General features: G+C 41.7%; 1 protein-coding gene across 1 annotated transcript; it reads left to right on the forward strand.

Annotated features, from left to right (window-relative positions):
- Positions 1–202: 202 nt before the first annotated feature.
- On the forward strand, positions 203–20,421 carry VPS36 (vacuolar protein sorting 36 homolog). The gene is made up of 14 exons (XM_035110227.3): positions 203–337; positions 2,037–2,105; positions 3,357–3,427; positions 5,080–5,194; positions 5,586–5,675; positions 6,127–6,213; positions 9,652–9,684; positions 10,351–10,428; positions 11,866–12,000; positions 13,862–13,927; positions 15,429–15,493; positions 17,149–17,233; positions 19,028–19,104; positions 19,196–20,421. Exons 1-14 carry the CDS (start codon positions 242–244, stop codon positions 19,287–19,289), a joined length of 1,161 nt encoding a protein of 386 aa, XP_034966118.1. The 5' UTR covers positions 203–241; the 3' UTR covers positions 19,290–20,421.
- The last annotated feature ends 1,308 nt before the right edge of the window (positions 20,422–21,729 follow it).

Below are 21,729 nucleotides of genomic sequence, written 5' to 3' on the forward strand. Positions count from 1 at the left end.
CTTGCTTTCGCTAATTTGGTTTCGTCTCGAATCAGGAATTGATTGTGGAGGCGGGGTGTGTGCGCGCGCGCGCGCGGTTCCCTCTCCTCCTCAGCCCGCCCCAAGGCGTCCTTCTCGTCTCTGGTTCGCCCATTTCCCCGTCTCACGCTCCCCTTCCGAAATGGGGAGGTGCCGGAGGGCGGGTCCGCCATTCCCGCTGCCTGCCGAGGGAGGGAGGGAGGCAGAGCTTGGCCCAAGCGCCATGGACCGCTTCGCCTGGACCAACGGCCTCCTGGATATCCACGAGAACCTGGTCACGCAGCAGCGTGGCGTCCGCCTCTACGACGGCGAGGAGAAGGTCGGAGGAACTGGCCGTGGCGCGGGGCGGGCGAGCCTGGGAGCCGACACCGGCCTGAGCTAGGCAGGCAAGGCAGTGGCGTAGGCTAGAGGAAGTTGCCAGCGGGCTGCAGGCAGAGGTTTCCTCTTTTAGAGGTCCTTATCGCCTTAGGGAGGATTAAAAAAAAATCTCCCCCAGAAAATCGAGGGAAGGCGCTCTGCATCTAGAAAGCTAGGGTGTCAAGGGGAAGAGAGGTTGCTGCTGCCCCTCTCCGCTCCGTTTTCTACTTGCAGGGAGTATTTTGCTCGGTCGTTCGAACCCCGCCACCTCCCAGTCACTGTGAAATGAAATGCCCCCAACAGCATTGGTGGGGCTTCGGCTGATTTCTCTTACCTGTCGCGGGTATTGAAACTGTTGATCATCCCTAGGCAAGGTGTCCACAGTATAGTTTTGGATTTAATGGAGCTTTGTAGTACTGTACCGGGAAGCATCAAGCAATTTGTTTCAGAAGGGTGCGGATTGTGGCTCTCTCCCCCATTACAGTACTCGTTTCAGTGTATTCCTCTACATTTGTTTTTGAATCAGAGGTTATCAATGCATCTTTTTAAAGTTTTGCATGTCTGCATTTTAAGTAGGCTATGATTGCTAAAATATCTGGATTTCTCTGTAGCGTTTGTACACAGATCACATGTGGAGTTTTTTCTTTACAGTATTATTATACTGTAATAATAGCTTCTCACCTTTGAAATCAGAATAAATGAACAAAACCACACTGAAACAGTGTCAGAGAGCAAAGCAGCTCATTGAGATGTTTTGCATAGTGCAGTTGGTGGTAGAAAGCCCTGTTTGGAGCAGGCTGTGAGGTGGTCCCTCCCTGCCTGCCTGCCTCACTATCCTGTTCCTTTTGCACCTCTGGTTTAGAGGATGCTTAGTCAATTGACTTAAATCCATAGTCAGGCAATGAAGGAATAATGCAAGTGCACAAGGTCTCATCACCGCACACTGCAGGTGTAACAACTGCAGTTTGCCTCATTTTATTTTGGATTTCACAGTATCTGTGGTTCATATGCATTGAAGCTACTTCATTCTAATTCATATCAGTCTTTGCTGTCTGGTATACCTGGGAAATAGTACTTGAATTCCCTCTTCAACGTCAAAAGAAGCACCTCTCATTTTGCTACAGGAGGTGACAGATTATAGGTAGTGAGGATGGCTGACCTAATTTCAAGATTTCAAAGGCAGAACCACCCTGTTGCTCATGCTTGCTTCAACCAGTTCTGCCTACCTGCACAATCTAGAAGGAGCTGAAGCAAAAGTTGATAATTGAAATTTCAAATGGAGAAGGGCCATGGTTCAGTAGTAGAGCAATCTGCTCCAAGCCTGATCCCTGATACCTGCTGGTAGCTCCTGAAGAGCTGCCAGTCAGTGCTGACATGGTATAAGGCATTTTCCTGTATTCCTATGCTTTGGTTTAGCATAAGAACACTTGGAAAGTTTCTCTCTCCCTATGTGCCCACCAAATCTGCTCTAGAAGTTCATCCAGCCCTCCAGATTTGAGGGGGGAGTAGAGGGAGAAGTGAACCCCTCTGTAACAACAGATGCCGTGCTCACTCAGGGTGTTTAGTAATGTCCAGCAAGTGCTCTGCATGATTTTAAAATTATGTATTGGGCAAAAACTGGATGAGACTTAGATGAACTGAAATATATCTTCCTTACCCAGGTAAAGTTTGATACGGGCATATTGCTTCTGAGTACGCACAGATTGATCTGGAGAGATCAGAAAAATCATGTAAGTATCAGTACTCTGGCATGTCTATAATTTCCATATAATATGCAAAAACAGTAAAGTTTATTTGCCTGTGATGGTTGTGTGTGAGCAAATTGTCTCCCCCAAACAAACCATGAGCTGTAAGAACACACCTTGGTTATGGCCTGTGGTATGTTTTGGAGCAAGACATTCCACAAATCTGGGCTCAGACATAGTGCTAAGCCCAAACATTGGCTTGACTCCCTTTACTGTCCCTAAAGCAAAGTGACTGGCATTACTAAACATGAACCAACACACATGCGTATTCATGCTAAACCATAATTTGACTTAGCATGTAATGCTACCCAATTTAGGTTTTAGACAACATGCTGCATTCTGATTAATCAAAAATGAAAGTGAAAATTTTCTGATCTCCTTGCAGCCTCTCTAAAGGAGAAGGGAGGGTTTGGCATGTGTGCAAGCCCAAGGGGAGACTTATTGTTTTCAGCATGTGACTGGTTAGCTGTATGGGAACAGTATTGAGAGAATTGTGAGTCAACAGCATTACCTCTTCACAGGGTTTTTCTGTCTTTAGCTAATCTACTACTACTACTACCACTGCAACTATTATTGATTCAATTTCTATAAGAAGATCACAGGGCGGTTTATAATATAAAAACAAAAAATACACACCATAATAACAAACAAAACTAACACCCCCTTGAAAAAATTAGTTTCAAGAATAAAATTAGCAAGGATTACAACTGTAGAAATGATGAAATAAATTGGATCTATGTAATCTGAGCTACAGAGATTTAAACTGGAGGTGTTAATAAGCCCAAAAATGTTTGCAGTTTCAACACCCCAAACAGTGAAAAGCAGTTTATACTTGCAGGATAACTTAGGCAAAAAATATATGTGTTATTTTGAGTGATGTCTTGCTGTTATTTCATATTCGTGGGAGCTTTTTTCTCCACATACCTGTGTACAAGAGTAGCAAAAATGGTCTAGAATGGCAAGAATTTTACACATGAAATGCTTCAGTGTAGAACTTAGTACAAAAAGAATGTTGTGGTTCTACAGCAGGCACCCCCAAACTCAGCTCTCCAGATGTTTTGGAACTACAATTCCCATCATCTCTGACCACTGGTCCTGTTAGCTAGGGATGGTGGGAGTTGTAGTCCCAAAACATCTGGAGGGCCGAGTTTGGGGGTGCCTGTTCTACAGCCTTACAATAACAGCAGGATTCAATCAAAATCCCTTTGTTTTTATTCTCTCTGTTGCTCCTTTTAGGAATGTTGTATGGCTATTCCTCTTTCCCAAATTATCTTCATTGAAGAACAAGCAGCCGGGATAGGAAAAAGGTAGTATACTGTGTGTTTGTAGCAAAATCTGTTATGTTGGGGACAGTTGCTTGCCTGAGTTATTTTGAATATTCAGTATTTCACAAGCATCCAATCCATAATGCATCCTTATTTCCCTTTCTTAGAACCTTATTCAAGGATGAGTGGGGTTCTTGGCAGTGGCGTCCTCCCTGTGGAATACAGGGCTGCCTTCAGATGTCTTTGGAAAGTCATATAATTGTTTTATCTCCTTGACATCTGACGGGAGAGCATTCCACATGGCAGGCTCTTGGCCTGGTTCCCTGTAACTTCACTTCTCGCAATTAGGGAACCACCAGAAGGACCTTGGAGCTGAACCTCAGTGTCTGGTACCGAAAGATGCGGGTGGAGACGCTCCTGTTCTAATTTGTTCTACGATACATGTAACCCACCTTGGGTCTGCTTGTGAAGGATGGACATAAAAGTTGAATTGATCAGCCTGTTGCAGTAGCCTCTAGTAGTGCTGGCTACTTAGTCCAGGGAGCTTGACATGTTTGTCTTCCGTGAGCATTGCAGCTTTTCTATTAGTGGTAATCAAGGTAAAGGTAAAAGGACCCCTGACCGTTAAGTCCAGTCGCAGATGACTCTGGGGTTGCACGCTCATCTCGCTCTATAGGCCGAGGGAGCCGGCGTTTGTCCGCAGACAGCTTCCAGGTCATGTGGCCAGCATGACTAAGCCACTTCTGGCGAACCAGAGCAGCGCATGGAAACGCCATTTTCCTTCCTGCTGGAGCGGTACCTATTTATCTACTTGCACTTTGACATGCTTTTGAACTGCTAGGATGGCAGGAGCAGGGACCGAGCAATGGGAGCTCACCCCGTTGCGGGGATTCGAACCGCCGACCTTCTGATCGGCAAGCCCTAGGCTCTGTGGTTTAGACCACAGTGCCACCCACGTCCCAGTGGCCATCAAAGCATCTTGTAAAAAATATCAGCATTTACCTTTGCACAGTGTGAAAAGCAGTGACAGTGCGCAACTGCTGCACTGCCCTCCGAGTTGTGATGGTACTGCTTCTTGCTGGAACCAGGTAGGGCAGGGCAGAGGAAACACTCCCTTGGTGGCGATGATTCAAGTCTTGTACAGGGATCCAGAAATTAGCAGTGACTGTTCAAAACTAGTAGACTCCATGCCAAACTATGTTCAAATGCTGTTTAAAAATAGCGGAGGTCATATCCGCTACTAATGTACGTATATGTGAGTTTTGTATGTGTATATATGAGTTTTGTACAATAAACTACACTGTTTGTTTCAATTAATTTGCACAAGGGTGTATGCTTAAATTGGGATTCCTGCATTGTACAGGGTTGGACTAGATGACCCTCAGGGTCCCTTCCAACTCTGCAGTTCTATAAGTTCCTTTTTGTCTGCCTTTAATCTCCTGTTTTATATATAGAGAGGGAGATTAAATACTGTATTCTGAAAACTATTTGATGTTTAAAATTCTTAACAACCAAGTGAATTATTGAAAATTTATAAGAAATATGTTATATTACATTCAACTGGTTATATTGTTTGCCCATGATAAAAGACTACATAAAATCTACATTTGTTAATATTTAGGAACCGGCCTTGCTTTTTTATAACTACAGGGCACATATAGATTTTCTCTGTCTTCCTCTTCCCATCTCTTCAGTGCGAAAATAGTGGTTCATCTTCATCCAGTACCTTCCAACAAGGAGCCTGGCCCTTTCCAGAGTAGTAAATACTCGTATATCAAACTTTCTTTCAAAGAACATGGACAGATTGAGGTATATATGTATTTTTAGCCTGATGGGTGAGATGATATTGGGCTGGGTTTTTTAAAATTTCATTTGTGTAAAGATAAAGTCTGGGAACTTTCAGCATAGTTAAAATGAAAGTTTTGGAAGACTTAAATGGGTAAAAGAAAAAAATCGTTATATGGGTATTACTGTTTATTACTATTGTGTCTTGCTTATAACATGCTGGTATGGACTGCTAAACTTTTGAGATCTGTAAAGATCAGTGATGCACTAAAATTCAGTCCGTTACATATTTGTAGCTTTGAGAAATTACTTTTATGAAATTGCTTTTTTAAAGAAAATATGAAATATATTTAAATTGATTTCTTTGCATCCTTGGAATTACCTTGCCTCCTTTCTTTTTCAAACCTCTGCACAGTTCTACAGAAGGCTATCGGAAGAAATGACTCAGCGGAGGTGGGAGAACATGCCTGCTTCTCAGACCATTGATGTTACCAGAGGCTCACAGGTGTTTATGCAGGTTTTGATTATTGGACCTCTGCTTTCAAATAAGCATTTCAATACATATTCTTTTTTACTTTATGCAACTGTTTTATTATATAACACTCTCTCCCACACCCCACAATCTTAATTAAAATTGGCTATTTTTGCATTTAAGGTAAAGGGACCCCTGACCATTAGGTCCAGTCGTGACCGACTCTGGGATTGCGCGCTCATCTCGCATTATTGGCCGAGGGAGCCGGCGTATAGCTTCCAGGTCATGTGGCCAGCCTAAATTTTTTGGGGGGAGGCGGGCCTTGTTACCCCCCCCCCGATGGCTCCCCAGGTTGTTTCTAAATACACCCCATGTCCCTGAACTCACAGATGTTATAAGGCAGGCACAGACTTTACTTGTTTCCAAAAGGAGGGAACTCTAAGCACTTCCTTCATAACCCATTTTTTGATGCTTTTTTTTCCAGACAGGAAGAATAAGAGCTGCAGGAATTGTAGGTATCGAGAGAAAATTAGAAGAAAGAAGAAAAGAGATGGATAAAAATATTTCCGAGGTGAGTAATATCGGAATTTCATGTGCAGATTTTTTTTTTAACTGTTTGAGTCGTTGGAAGCTGCTGATAGGGAAAGTCTGTAAATATCTTTGAATCACAGTCATTGTGTTTGGGAGCCAAATGTGTTATATATTTTACAATACATAATTTTAAAATAGGACCAGTGCTTACGGGCTTTTGCAAAGGATGTATCCCCCTCTACAAATGCAGCTATTGCACTTTTTACGCAGCTGTTGCACAAGATATAGGTGTCTTAACATGAAGTGAATGCTTCTTTTGTGGAAAAATTCTTTTCCTCCAGTGCTTGCATAGCGTAATTTGTTATTTGGGAAAGTTAAGTTAACGTTAGTTTAAGTTGTCTTTTGTTGCTTCAGTTTTCTGTCCACTGCTTAGAGATAGTTTTAATAAATTAAGCGGTATAGAAATTATATTATCAAGTAATAAAATATGCCATTCTTCCTCTGGCCAGTGCATCAGTTGCAATAGTGAGAGCTGTGTGCAACATGCCCATTTAAGCATCACATATAAGTGCCTGTGGTGTAACTGTGTCTTTCACACCACTTTTAAATGTTCTATATTTTAGAGCAGAGCTTTCCAAACTTTTCATGTTGGTTGACACACTTTTTAGACATTCATCATTTCACAACACAGTAATTTAGTTTACTAATCCCTTTCTAGCCCCAGAAGGAATGCAGGGAGCGTTTGTGCAACACAGCTACACAGTGCAGCCGGCACACTAATGTGTCACAAACCACAGTGTGCAAAGCTCTGTTTTAGAAGCTGCACTGTCTTGCTGTGTTGCTCCTTGAGTTTTGCGCATTCCAGCCTCAGCATCACAGGGCTTATGTCCATTAATAATTTTTATAGAGAGTCAAACCCAGGCATCCCTAAACTGCGGCGCTCCAGATGTTTTGGCCTACAACTCCCATGATCCCTAGCTAACAGGACCAGTGGTCGGGGATGATGGGAATTGTAGTCCAAAACATCTGGAGGGCCGAAGTTTGGGGGTGCCTGGTCAAACCTATATAGCAGGCATAGGCAAACTCTGCCCTCCAGATGTTTTGAGGCTACAATTCCCATCATCATTGACCACTGGTCCTGTTAGCTAGGGATGATGGGAGTTGTAGTCACAAAACATCTGGAGGGCCGAGTTTGCCTATGCCTGCTATATAGCAATCATTTCCTCCTCCATTGCTTTGGACAAAAGTATTGCCATGGTATCATTGAATCAGGCCTGGCTGACTCAAAATGTTGTATGCAGAGAAAAAAATGCAGGCTTTTCCAATTGTCCAAAGAGACCCAAAAGCATTTTCTAAGGGTTAAAACAGGCATCCCCAAACTGCAGCCCTCCAGATGTTTTGGCCTACAACTCCCATGAACCCTAGCTAACAGGACCAATGGCCGGGGAAGATGGGAATTGTAGTCCAAAACATCTGGAGGGCCAAAGTTTGGGGATGCCTGGGTTAGAAAAACAAAGAGCCATTTAAGGCCATATGAATGTAGCCGATCTAATGGCAAGGGGTAGAAGGAAGGAGGAGGATTGGTAATTCTATAAACATGAGGGTTTCTTTTTCCTAATAATTTGCTTCCTGGTATTTGTAACAGCTTGTTTTTGTTTATCACTTCTGGCTATTGTGGTTTTTGTTTCTGGCGGTAGAATTTCCTTGTTTTCAGAACAAGACGATTATACCCACATCATTGTCACTCCTTATTGTTTACTGCAACAAATTGATCTCTATTGTTTTTATAGGGATTTACTTACTCTCCTCTTTTTACAACAGGCACATAAAAATTTAGGGTGGAGCTGAACAATATAGCAGCCCCTTGTTTCCTGCTGGTCTTCCCCCACCTCATGTAGTAAAAGAAGGTGCATTATAAGGTGGTGTGTTGCTGTTCATTTTCCACCTCCTTTCCACTACACTTCATCCCATGAAGTAGATTGGGAAAGGGTCATCTTACAGCACAATGATTATTTATTTATTTATTTCCAAGCGTTTCTATATTTACTAATATTTCAAAGGTCTCTAAGCAGACATGCGACATGTTCTCTTTAACTGTGTGGTATCAGGGAGGGCTGGTGGAGGAAGAGCCGTGAGGCTACTGTTTGCAGCAGAAGCAGCCAATTTCCTTGTGCCACCAGTAGAGAAATCTGCCTTACATGCAGAAGATTCTAGGTTCAATAACCTGCAGCTGCAGGTAGGGCTGGGAGACAGCCCTGTCTGAAATCCACAAGAGTTTGCCTGTCAGGGTAGACAATAGTGAGCTAGATGGGACCAGGGTTCTGACTTAGTATTAGGCAATTTTCTGTGCCCCTGTGTTGTTCTCTTCCACTCTGCTTATCAGAGGATGAAAGAAATCAAATTGTGGATGTTGAAAACATAGGGAAATCTGCTTTGCAGTTACCAATCAGCTTATTTCAGAACTTGTGCCCTGCGGTACAGAATGGGTTTCCTGCACCTGCTGGTTGCTGCTGATAACAATTCATTCCCTTAGTTCTTTGTTTTTCTGAGGAAATTCCTGTTAGGTGTGTGCACATTCTCCTTTGTACTTGGGCATGAATCAATTAGACAGGGAAAGGATTATTTACAGCAAGCCCTTTATTTATCTAGATCTGTTTTTCTCTCTTTGTTGGCTTGTTTTTCTGCGTGTTACTGACAACATGCATAAGATGATAAAGGTTTGGTCATTTCCATTAGGTTAGAATAGTGAATTTGGTAAATAATTGGGGAGGCAATGTTGCATGCAATAATGTCTTGTTAAATGCTTCCAGATTTTGATGAGATGTCAGGTTTATGTTTGCAGTTCATGGTTTCAAAGTGTTTGCAATACCAGTGTTGGCTTTAGCTGTTTTAATTCCCGCCCAATTAAGTTTTAGTGTTGTTTATCATGTTGCTTCATATTGTATTTTTTTATGGTCTGCAAAGTGCCCAGAGAACTCCAGTTATATGGGTATACAACTGTAATTATTTATTACATTTCTTACCTGCCTTCTCTTCAGGGAACTCATAGATACCATACATGGTAATTTCCTTTATTAATTAGCCTTGCCTAAGAGAGAAAATGACTATAAATATTTAAATAAGAAAAGATAAGATATCTTTATTGTCATATAAGTACAAGCTTTTGAAATCTGAGTATTAAAGGTCATTTACTGCCAACCCTTGGCTTAAAATTACCCTACCCTCTTATCTGGAAGATGAGGACCTCTTAACACACAGCATGCTATTTATACAGAAACAGTCTGCTCAGGTTACAAAGCACAGGACTAGAATCTTCTTAATTACAGTTTTGAAGCACATGGTCTTAAAATGCTAGAAATCAGAATTATTTTCAGGGCTTTGATTTTGGAGGAAAGGCAGTGGATGAAGAAATATTGCAATGAGTCTGTCTTTCTATAAGTGAGGAAAACATTACCAAGTGTGTGTCTGATTATTGCAGGCTTTTGAAGACCTCAGCAAGCTAATGGAAAAGGTAATGTATCACTTTTTACCTCTCTGAATTTAAATTGGCTAGGCCCCATCTACAGAACCATTAGTAAGCAGATAGTTGAGCATGCCCTGCTGAATGTTGCAGATAACATGTGATGGTGTCTGAAGGACCTGCTTCTAAGTGGCTCAGACTCCACCCCATCCCATAGCAAATAATAATTGAGGTCATGATTGAATCTTCCTACACTAATGATTAGTGTTACATTTGTGAGAGAAGGAACGCTCAGACTGAGTCCAGAGGGTCCCTTTCTCTAGCTATCACCTTGTGCTAATAGTTGGGGGACTTCCAGACAGTCTATTTATTGAGCTTTCATCCTGATTTGTTTGCAGGGAGATTGGATGTTATGTCAAAGGAAGTGTTACTTCACATGTTCCAGTACATTTCCTTGTGGCAAAAAAAAAATCCAACTTTTTGGAGAAGTGGGTTTGTTGTGGAAGACTACCCAATCAAATCTAATTGTGCCGCCAGAATTGGTTAGGTTGTGACTGAATCCTACCTGAAGTGCCCTGAAGTCTGGAAGTGCCCTTGATTAAATCTGCAAGATGTCCTGCGTGGAAACCCCTCAAAGCTTGATTCTGCCCCAGAGGCTCATGGCGAAGTGTTCTGTCTTCAACAGCTGTGTCTTGTCTCTATGCTGTGTCTTGATAGGCTAAGGAAATGGTGGAATTGTCCAAATCGATTGCTAACAAGATCAAAGAAAAGCAAGGTGACATCACCGAAGATGAGGTCAGTTAATATTTTAATGCGCTAGGCACCAACGCACTCTGAGAAACACGGACTTAAGTTGCCATGATAATGTATATAATGCTCTCCAACTTTGAATTGGTAATACGGCATAACAAATGCTGGTGTTCTTTGAAACTTCACTGCAGTGCTTTGCCCCATCCATACACACAACCTCACCTATAGTTGAAAGTAAGCATGCACATGAACCTACAATCTTCTCTCGCTCGCTCACAATAATGCTGGCATTGGTGCTTAATTTATTGGCTGTTTCCCGAACATGGAATTGTGAGGGGAATAGTGTTTGAGGTATGTTTTTTCTTTACACTGCAATGTAGTTGAAGCAAAATTCCAAGTATGGTTGATATTTGGCCAATAAATTATTCTATTCTATTCTATTCTATTCTATTGTATTCTGATTTTATAAAAATCTATAGTAAGAATAGTCTCAGGAGAAATATTTCCTAGCTGCCTTGGGAATTGGCTGGCTGAGGGTCTTCCTTGCAAGTAGATTGATTTCCAGGAGAGCAGTCTTTTGTAGGTGAGGAAAAGGTGACTTGGCAATCCACAGCATCATCTTTCCTACTTGGGGAATGCTGTCGGCACCCACTTTCTCTACATGCTAGCCATTTCCTACTCCCAAGCCTTTCTTCGCTTGGCCTCCTAAAAATAGCACCTGTTCTTTGCTGGGCAAGGGGTATGACAGGTGCATTCATTTTCTTTGGGGAATTTTAAGAGTGAACCTGAGCGGAGATGGGGAATGTAGCACAGGTCATAATTTTGGCAGACCTATGACTCCTCAGTTATCTCCCTGTTTTAGTACATTAGGAACTTCCTAGTACTTCTAGAACTTCTGTCCTAGGGAATGAAACAACTCGCATACGAGGAAAGGTTACAACATTTGCATACGACTGCATAACATGATGCCTGATATAGAGAAAGGGGATAAAGATCAGTTCCCTGGTCCCCCTCATAACACTAGAACTTAGGAAAATCTGGTGAAGCTGAATGTTGCAAGATTGAGGATGGGCAAACTGTGCCCACAGGCGGAAGCGATGGCCACCAACTTGGATGCCTTTAAAAGAGTATTAGATAAGTGTGGAGGATGAGGCTGTTGGCTATGTTTTGTGTCCTGCACATCCCAGATTCGCTCCAGAGGGTTGAGAGAAGCCCTAGAACAGATTTAGGGTGCATACGGGATGGGGGAGAGGGTGTTACACTTCCATTGTGGTAGGAGAAATCCTTGCTCTGATGGAATGTTTGCCTTAACGCTATTTGGATTCGACCCTACAAGAACAGGATGCCGGGCTAGATGGGGCACTGGCCTGATCCAGCAGGCTCTTCCTATGTTTGTTCATCTATCTTGGATGCATTTGTTTGTTAAGAATATGGCATCTTAACCCATCTTGTTATTCCTCCCACCCTCTCCTATTTCCACAGACGATCAGGTTTAAATCATACCTGTTGAGCATGGGCATAGCTAATCCAGTCACCAGGGAAACCCATGGATCTGGAACACATTTCCATATGCAACTGGCAAAGCAATTAGCTGGCATTTTACAGGCACCTTTAGAGGTAAGGCACTCAGGAATCTTAATTTATTTCATATTTACTATGCATATTTTATATTCCTGTGCATACTTACTTTGGACTAAGTATGTATGCATAAGAGTCGGACACGACTAAACGAAGAGTCAGAAACTACTAAACAAATGTATGCATAGGATTGTAGCCATAACACACTTGATCAAAATTATGACCAAAGGCCTTATTCTATCCAGTTCGTAGATTAATCAGGGGCACATTTTAAATCTTTGGGGAATTAAATAATAGGACTGTGTTAGAAGGGCACACTAGTAGGCAACTCACGCACATCCAGTTTTAAAACGACACAAAACAAAGTTGGCATTTCTTTTAGTTAGCATTCCAAACTAGCAGATCTTGCATTTCGCAATGAAATTTCCACAACTTTTTTAGCAGTAAGACCCACAGGCAACAGCGGCTGACAATGCATAGAAGCAGGCATAAATCAGTGCTGTGTGTGCAATTTCTCAGCCTCATCTAACATGATTGTGCGTGCACAGCCTTATTTTTTAAAAGCAAAAATCCACCGTATCAGCTGTTTTATGAGGAGGAATGAGGGATGGAAACAGTTCCTTTTCCTCACCATATGGTGATCAACAGTTTAGGTTTTTAAAAGTAGGGGCTCAGCACATGTCGCCCTGACATCTCTCTACATGCTCTGTTGAATCAGAATGATTGCTAATATGCTTCTTTGAAATGTGGACTTTCTTCAGTGGTGATACTCCTTTGTGAGGAGATTTAAACAATAGGTGCCACAGTATAATTTTTTCCAGTCCATTTTGATTCTGATGCTTTTTTGTAATAGAGAATATACCATGTTTTGTTCACACACCAAGTAAGAAACAGGAAATACTTTTTAAATGATTAAAGGATGCAAACAGGTTTAAACAAGGAGGTGAAAGACCGCATCTTTGAATAGGTGAAAATATTTCCCAAATGAAGGCAGCAAATAGAGTACAAACCCTGGCAAAATAAATGCAGATTGGCAATAAAAGAAGTATGGAATTTGTGGAGCAAAGGGCTGTGTGTGTGTGTGTGTGTGTGTGTGTAATATTAAGGAATTAAAATTCTTCAGAGGTTGAAAACCAGTCATGTGGTAGAATTCTTAGTTGATAAAGAAGTAAAATGGATGTTGAAGGAGAACTAGGAAATTGCTCAGAAGCTACATTATTTGCCTCTGTAACCACTGCCGAGTACACAGGAGATCCACACTGGCAGTGTTTGTACATCACCTTAAATTATGGTAGGCTTAACTACGGTTGAAAAGGGAACATGCATTGTGCTGTTGCATAGAGTGAAAAATCACAGGAACTTCACTCCTCCCCTGCTTCTACCATGCTGCTGGGAACTAAGCCATGATTTGGTTTTGTGTTTCATCCAAACCCAGGGTCCTAGCTTAGCTTTCTCCAAACAAACCACATGTTCTAACCAAGATTCTTGGCTTAACATTGTCATTTGTTTGCGGAAGGCTAACCACAAATCTAGGTTTGGATGATGCCAAGCCATGCCGTGGCTTAGGGGCACAGCAGTAGCAAGAAGGAAAAAGGTGCGAAGCATCTGTGATTCCCCCCCCCTGCACATTGGCTTAATTGTTTGCAGGTAAGATGTGAAGCAGGCCCTTAAATCATTGGAGCTGTGTCAAATAGAAAAAGAAGATGACCTTTTAGAAATTACTGACAAATTTCTAGGACTATGTTTACTGCAGCTTCTGTGCCATTTGCATTTCCAGATATGTCTTCTGCTTGGGCATGTTGATGTTGTCAACTAGCCAATCATATTTACTTAGACTTAGAGGCAGGAGGCTGGATGTTCTAAATTGGTTCTCTCTTACCAACCAATATTGTGTCCACAGGAGCGGGGAGGAATAATGTCACTCACAGAGGTTTATTGCTTGGTGAATCGTGCTCGAGGCCTGGAGGTGAGGAACAATTGCCTTGTTGCATTCTGAGAAAACTGGCTTGATCAACTTAAGGCTTCTCCAAGTAGCCAAAACCGAAATAAAGTTTCTGTAGGGGATGGGGAAATAGTTCTTTCCTTTGGTGTCTAGCTGTTCCCATTTTCTTTAAAAGAACATTATAAAAATAATGTTAACAAGATAGGATAATTTTCCATAGTAAATTCCATCCAATAATGTGCTACAGAACAATGAAGTGGGGATGTCTTGAAGGCATTAAGGCGGGGGCGGGCGTACCTTTGACCTTCCAGATGTTCTTGGACTCCAGCTCCCATCAACTCTGGCCAGGATGGCTAATGATCAGGGATTATGGGAGTTCCAGCAACATCTGGAGGTCGACTGGACCTTGCATCGAGTTTGCAAGATTCCATGGTAAAGCAATGGACAGTTTTTAGATTTTTTGAAGTAAAATGAAGGCTTGTAAAATACCTTAAGCACAGTTATGTTCTGAGGGCATGGAGATGGATGTCAATAAATTTTAAAAAATATGTGGAGTGAGTGAGCAAAACAGATTGGGAAGAGAAGGTTTAAAAGTTTTGCTATTTAAATAGCTGAAGCCTGTTGCATGAGAGCCAGAAGTACTGTCAGCTTTATTTCTTGCAGAGTGACTAGCAAGCAAGTGCCAAAAGGAATACTTTCTGAATTGCACAGATGTCTTGCATTGCATTGCATTGCAGAGCAGCCAGATAAGTCCACAGAGAGCGAGAGCAGTTGAGTGCATTTCAAATTATGAGACCTACAAGACTAGCACATAATACGCAACTTGGCTTGAAACATAAGCTAAATAGCATTCAGTGTGTTCTGCCATCGCTGCAGTAAAACTTTATTAGCAAAGTATGTGTGTGGGTTTCTTTGATTCGAGCTCAACAGACTGGTGACTGTTTAGGCCAATAGTGAGGAACATGCAGCCCTTCAGGTGCTGTTGGACTACAATTCCCATCATCCCCATCTGTTGGCCATGTTTACTAGGAGCAATGGGAGTTGTAGTTTAGCAGCATTTGGAGGGTCACGGGTTTCCCATGCTTGGTGTGTGCTATGAGGTCACTGGTATTTGTCATGTTACAGAATGCCAGCAAAACATTGAAACCAAATAAATGTGCGTTTCAAATTATTAGGGGCCTTTGTCCTATGAGACCGCTATACTCCCTAATGTGTAGTTTGACTCAGAGACAATTCCTATGACTGTATTTTCAGGTCTAAATATCCACATGATTAACATGTACGAACCACTCCTCCATGTGTGGTTACCTTCATTATTTCTTAGGATTTACATATTGCGAATTGAAGGAGGGGTAGGGATTGTTAATACCTGTAAGCACTATTCATATTTGAATTGACACTGATGTATTTTACTGCTTCTGTATTCACACAACAATGCAAAAAGGGGAGCGGGTTCTAAGAGGCAACTGTGAGGGTAAGACATGCTTGCAATGTGATTAATGTAACTGAGTTCTCACCCCATTAGCTGCTCTCGCCTGAAGATCTAGTAAATGCGTGTAAGATGTTGGAAGCACTAAAATTACCTCTCAGGTGAGAATCCTTTAAAATTTAATTCTAACTCATCTTCCCCCCTCCCCTATCCCCCGGAAATGGTGCGATGGGGCTTGTTTCCCCATCCTCCTTCCAATATGCAGACTTTGGAACCAAGACGTAGCACAAAGCAACCAGGCACATGGCTGCAGTTATGCTATCTTCTGTCAAATGTCCACTTAAGGTTTGGTGTTTTCCTCATCCATACCAACTAATTTTTTGAAAAACCCAGCAGGTAAATGTGAGCTGTAGTTTTCAAGTAGTATGGGCGCATATCTACATTTCTGAAGGTCATGGAGTTAAGTCTTTCTTCTTGCCACTTGATGATGATGGTGGTGGTGATGATGATGATGATGATAATAATAATAATAATAATAATATATTATTATTATTATTATTATTATTATTTATACCCTGCCTATCTGGCTGGGTTTCCCCAACCACTCTGAGCAGCTCCCAGCAAAATACTGGTACCTTGGTTTACATACATCTTGGTTTGCATACGTCTTGGATTACAGGCACATCAAACCCGGAAGTGCGTGTCCCGGTTTGCAACCTCTTTTTGGATTACAAGCCATTTTTGTTTTGGATTACGAACAAAAGTTTTTTGGAGGCCCCATTGGCAAAAGCGTGCTTTAGGTTACAACCTGTTTTGGTTTACAAACGGACCTCCGGAACGGATTATGGTTGTAAACCAAGGTTACCACTGTAGTAAAAACATGATGAAACATCAAACATTAAAAGCTTCCCTAAACAGGGCTGCCTTCAGATGTCTTCTAAAAGTCAGATAGTTCTTTATTTCCTTGACATCTGATGGGAGGGCGTTCCTCAGGGCGGGCACCACTACCAAGAAGCCCCTATTCAGCAGTGAATGGGGATCTGATTCAAAGTAAATAGTTGACAGCGCTGTTTCCTTGCGCACTCAGGATTGCAGAAACCACACCAGGCTAGAGAATCAGTTCTTTACTACCTTGCTCTTATATATTTTAAACAATATCCTGAGGAAGGGAGTGGGTCTCATCCACACTGTACATTTAAAGCACATTACTTCCCCCAAAGAAGCTGTAATTTTTAAGGGTGCTGGGAGTTGGAGGAATGTGAGCGGTAAACTACTGGTTATTGTTGTTGTTGTTTATTAAATTCCTTTACTGCCCTTCATGCAAAGATCACAGTTTACAGCTCCCAGCATTCTTTGGTGGGAGCAGTGTGCTTTAAATATTGTGTTAATGTGACTAGAGGAGCTAGTTCAGGCATCCCCAAACTGCGGCCCTCCAGATGTTTTGGCCTACAACTCCCATGATCCCTAGCTAAGAGGACCAGTGGTCAGGGATGATGGGAATTGTAGTCCAAAACATTTGGAGGTCCGAAGTTTGGGGGTGCCTGAGCTAGTTTCAGGTGTGGGGAATCTGGAATGAAAGTCCTCACATCTCTTTGTGCTATGGGGATGGATGGGGCAAGGAGTCTTAGGAGGGCTCCTTAAGCCACAGGATGGTGAAAGGAAGTAGGACAAAGAAAAGCAGGATGGAGATATGAATAAAGCACTGGGGGGAGTTGTAAATGGGAATAAATTTTACTTATCAATTTGAGCTAATCAACCAATTCTTTGGCTACAGACTTCTAGTTAAGGTTTGTATTTTTCCTCGTCTCGAGTTTAGGCTGCGTATATTCGACAGCGGCGTTATGGTGATTGAGCTGCAGTCCCACAATGAAGAAGAGATGGTGGCTTCTGCCTTAGAGACAGTATGTAAACGTTTTATTTTCTCAAGCAATCCGTTAAAGAAACAGTGATGCTTTCTGTTGTTGTCACCAAGCTTCAAATCTATGTCCTGTTTCCTTTTGTAAATCACACATGCACCAAGACCCACACATTTTTACATGTCAGAAGAATAGACACCACCTGCTTCAAGCTCAGCATAGCTGGATACAGTCAAGACAGATCTCTTGTCTCTGTATTCCCATTGCCTGCCTTTATGCAAAAGATGGGTAATTTTCTGCAGTTTTCGTCCCTTGTTCCTGGTGTATATTTTGCTCTAGGAAGCTTAGTTCGATCAGAATCAAGTGTCAACACTTTGTTTGGTCAGCACTTCCAGAGTTAATGCTAGATACATTACTGCTGGTTAATGAGCCACTATAGCTGCTAGAGGGCTGTGAAAATTTGTGTCCTGGGCTTTTAGACTCGTCTCCCCATGTACTAAATGAAACCAAAGAGGCACATTGTTTGCCAGATGTGAATTCCCCCCCCCCCAGCTCTCCTACCCTACTAAACTGACTGTGTTGATCCTGCCCCGCAAGAGGCTGCAAAGCCCCAGCACCTCCCTTTCATGTCAACCCCTACTTTGAGCAGGGGTTGGACAGGATGGCCTCCCGATACCCTTGCCAGTTCTGTGATTCTGGTGGCAAAATGAGTGTGCCGGTGCATATAAAGAGTATAGGATATGGTACATGTGTTCTCACCCTGCAGCCATGACCCCTTGTGTATCTTTGCTGGTGGGATGGCTCTGCAGGCATACTGAGAAAGTTCTGCTGGGATATCTGTCGCAGGAGCAGGCTATCTTGCCTTCCTCCAGTGTCGTAGGGCTTCTGCTGAATTCTACGAACTTTCAGCAGCAGATTTCCAGTGCAGGTTTTTACCCGAAGTTTCTAAAATCCTAACTAAATGTTTGCTAAGCAGGAAAGGCCTGGTATTTGACCTGCAGGTTAGGGACACATGCCTACTTCAAAGGACTTCCTGTTACTGGAGGGGAGGGGAGGGACTGAAAAAATTGACCGCTGCTTCACATGTTGTGAAGATAAATTGTTCCATCATATTTTCTGTAAGGAGCTATGGCTCGTGGTATATGAGGTTATCCTACCTTTTGTCTTACCACAAACCCGAGAAATGGGTTAAGGTGAGAGGTGGTGGCATTCTCAGGGCCACAAAGAGACCATCATAGCCAAACAAGGATTTGAATCCAGGGCTCCCTAATCAAAATCCAGCACTCTCCATCCCTTCGTCATTTAGCAGATACTAAATGTGCACACATAGGCACAAGCAGTGTTCCTTATAACATGTGAGATCCATATCTGTCTTTGGGACAGTGTATAATTGGAACCACAATTGTACTAGATCACCATACCATGGATGCTCTGTTTACACTTAGTTTAAAAGGGAGAGAGAAAGAGAAAGAGAGACCATTATGGCTCTTGCATATTATAGATTACATGCCATGTACAGACCTCTCTACCTGTTAAAGTGTGTGTGCCTGTGTATGTATAATTGCCTGAAGTTTAGAATAAATTTGTGAGGTTGCAAAACTGTTGTATCAGTCACATCTTTTGAAACACGATGAAAATAAAGCATTTAAGCTATATCTACTTCTTGGTTATTTTTGTAGGGAAGATCAATTCAGTTAACACATAAATAGCTAATATTATTTGAACTTCAATGAACATTGAATTAACACAAAATGTTATGTAAATAAGTTTACAAACGGTATGTTGTTCACTGTGGAATTACCCATGCAAAGCTTTTATTTTATCATTTTTGTCTATTAGGTCTCTGAAAAGGGATCTCTTACAGCAGAAGAGTTTGCAAAGCTCGTGGGAATGTCTGTACTTTTAGCTAAAGAAAGGTAAACTTAACAAACAACAAATTTTCCTTCATTTTTAATAGCTCAAGACATCTATTAAAAGTAACACAAGTCCTTCTTTTTCTTTTTCTAGGCTGCTTCTAGCTGAAAAGATGGGCCAACTTTGCAGAGATGATTCTGTAGAAGGCTTGAGATTCTACCCAAATTTATTTCTCACACAGAGCTAATGATATGTTAGCTCTGTCTTCCCCTCCATTCAAATATGCTTGGCACATTGTAGTCTGGACAAAAAGAAGCCAAATGATCTACCTTTTGCCCAGTTGACCTTGTGATGGTGCACAAACATTTCCTGAGGTGGCGGTGGGCCCTATGTGGAAAGAGGAAGAAAGGGGACCATAAAAGTGTGCATAGATTACGTTATGTTACAACTGTGTGCAGGTCGTGTGGGATAATTAATGCAGAGGACTAATTTGAAACTTTTTTCTTAAGAGGACAGATTTGATACACTAGAAACCTTGTGCTGTTAAATTACAGAGGAAGGCAGTTAAGTGTTTCAGGAAAGGTGGGGATGTTATTGTGACCTACTTGCAAGAGTAGACAGAGCACAAAACGGGCTGTTTGCTTAGTACATTTTCCCCTATTCCATTTTTACTATGGACTTTGTATCTGCAACTCCAAAGCAATTACGTTTTCAGTAGTGTTAGAAGAAGATCACTGGTGTGAACATAACACGATACAAAGCGTGTTTGCCCTTTCCAGTTACTACTGAATAATTCAATTTGAAAGTGCCTACATTTCAGGGGGGAAATCTTCCTGGGTATTTTTGCCTATAAACTTTCTTCACAGGAAGGATTAATCTGTATTATAAAAAATGTAGACACCAGCGTGTTGCTTTGTGCTGAATGTTAAGACAATAAGCATTGTGAACTCAGATTTCCTTCCTTTCATTGTTTGATTCTCAGCTCCATGATGTTGCTATTTTTGTCTGCTTTTGCCTAGCTATGAGGAATTCTGCCAGCTATTCTGAGAGCTATTCTGCCAGCTGCCCTTTTAAAATACGCTTTCTTTAAAAAACAGTCATTCATTTGAGTACCAATTCTCTGTCTGGGTGGAAGTTATCACTGTGTCGGTTTCTATGAAAGACAAACCCATTTTAATAGGGAGAATTCCTTAGTGTCATATGTGATGTGTTCTTACACCATTATTACGGTATGTTTCACCAAATACCAGTAATCCTATTGGAGTTGTGTGTTTTCTTTGTGTCATTATAATGTCTGATATGAATATAAGTACAGCTGCAATATTTAGTTTATTAATTGGCTAGATTAGCTAATTAAAAACCTTTTGATCAACTAAAAAGTTGTCTCATATTAATTTATCAACATAAGAAAGAGTCCCCAGAAAAACTGCGGTTTCAAGACACAGGGAATGTGTCACTTACAATATCCATTGTCATTTGTCCATCTGGGATGGCAGGTTCTGTGGCAGGATCTCTGAGGGAAATTCCCGTAGTAGACAAGGAGTCAGCTGGCCAGCTGAACCAGAGGCAGAATAATAGTCAGGGGGTTGAACTCTGGCCCTAATCACTAAGGACATGCTGCTGTTTGCACTAGTGTGAATAGAGCACACACTTTCATCTTCTCTTCCTGGACAAGAACCATGCAAATGACTGATCCCACTCCTCTTTAAAAGTTAAGCAGGAGGGGTGTGTCAAGTGTTGGGACAACATCTTAGTTACCGTACTCTTTTGAGCTCTGTTGTAGGCTTATGAATCATGTTCCCTGTAAAGGTAAAAGGTAAAGGATCCTTGGGCGGTTAAGTCCGGCCAAAGGCGACTGGGGGCGGCGCTCATCTAACTTTTCAGGCCAAGGGAGTCCGCGTTTGTCCACAGACAGCTTTCCGTGTCCCCTGTACCTTGAGCTAATGCCTAGACCGTGTGTTGATGTCTTCAAGAAAACACTTGGTTTTCCTGGAACTAAGAGCCAGAGTACTGTGTTCCAAGAATAGGAATCAGGACATGCACCAACTTTAAAACACAGGTTCCATGCTTCTTCCTCTTTAAAAACTACAGTATTTTAATCACATGCACATGTACACAGGCATACTTGTTCAACTAACTTAAAAAAAATAATTGGATAACAGTCTTCAGCTGTTAATGTATACACAATTGCCTCTGAGCAAGGTTCGTTGAATACAGTGAATCTCATTATTAGGTCAACATGCATAGGATTGAATGCCATAGAATACAAATTGTAATGTAATAAAAGAAGCAATAAACATGCAGTTCAAACACAATATGAATATTTTAATGTGATGGATGTGCCGTCCCCTGTCTTCAGCCATGAATCCACAGACAGACCACAGATCTTACTATATTATTGTTAAATGACAAATAAAGCAATTTGTTAGAAGTTAGTCCTGAAATATATTTGCCGTATAATATTGTGACTCACCAACAGGTAGATCGCACCACTGTTTCCCCATTGTTAAAGGTAGCTTTTAAGGGCTTTTGACTAATTGGTATGGAAAAACTACTTTGTGTAACAGGCGTTGGTACTACATTTTTTTAAATAAGGTGTTTTGTCACTGTTTCCTTCAAGAAACTGCTGATTGGGGTTTTGTGGGGTTACGAAAAGAGCTCCAGACACTACGTAAATCAACAGCTTT

This window comes from Zootoca vivipara, chromosome 3, assembly GCF_965207765.1.
Source record: "Zootoca vivipara chromosome 3, rZooViv2.hap1.1, whole genome shotgun sequence".
Classification (NCBI taxonomy): domain Eukaryota; kingdom Metazoa; phylum Chordata; class Lepidosauria; order Squamata; family Lacertidae; genus Zootoca; species Zootoca vivipara.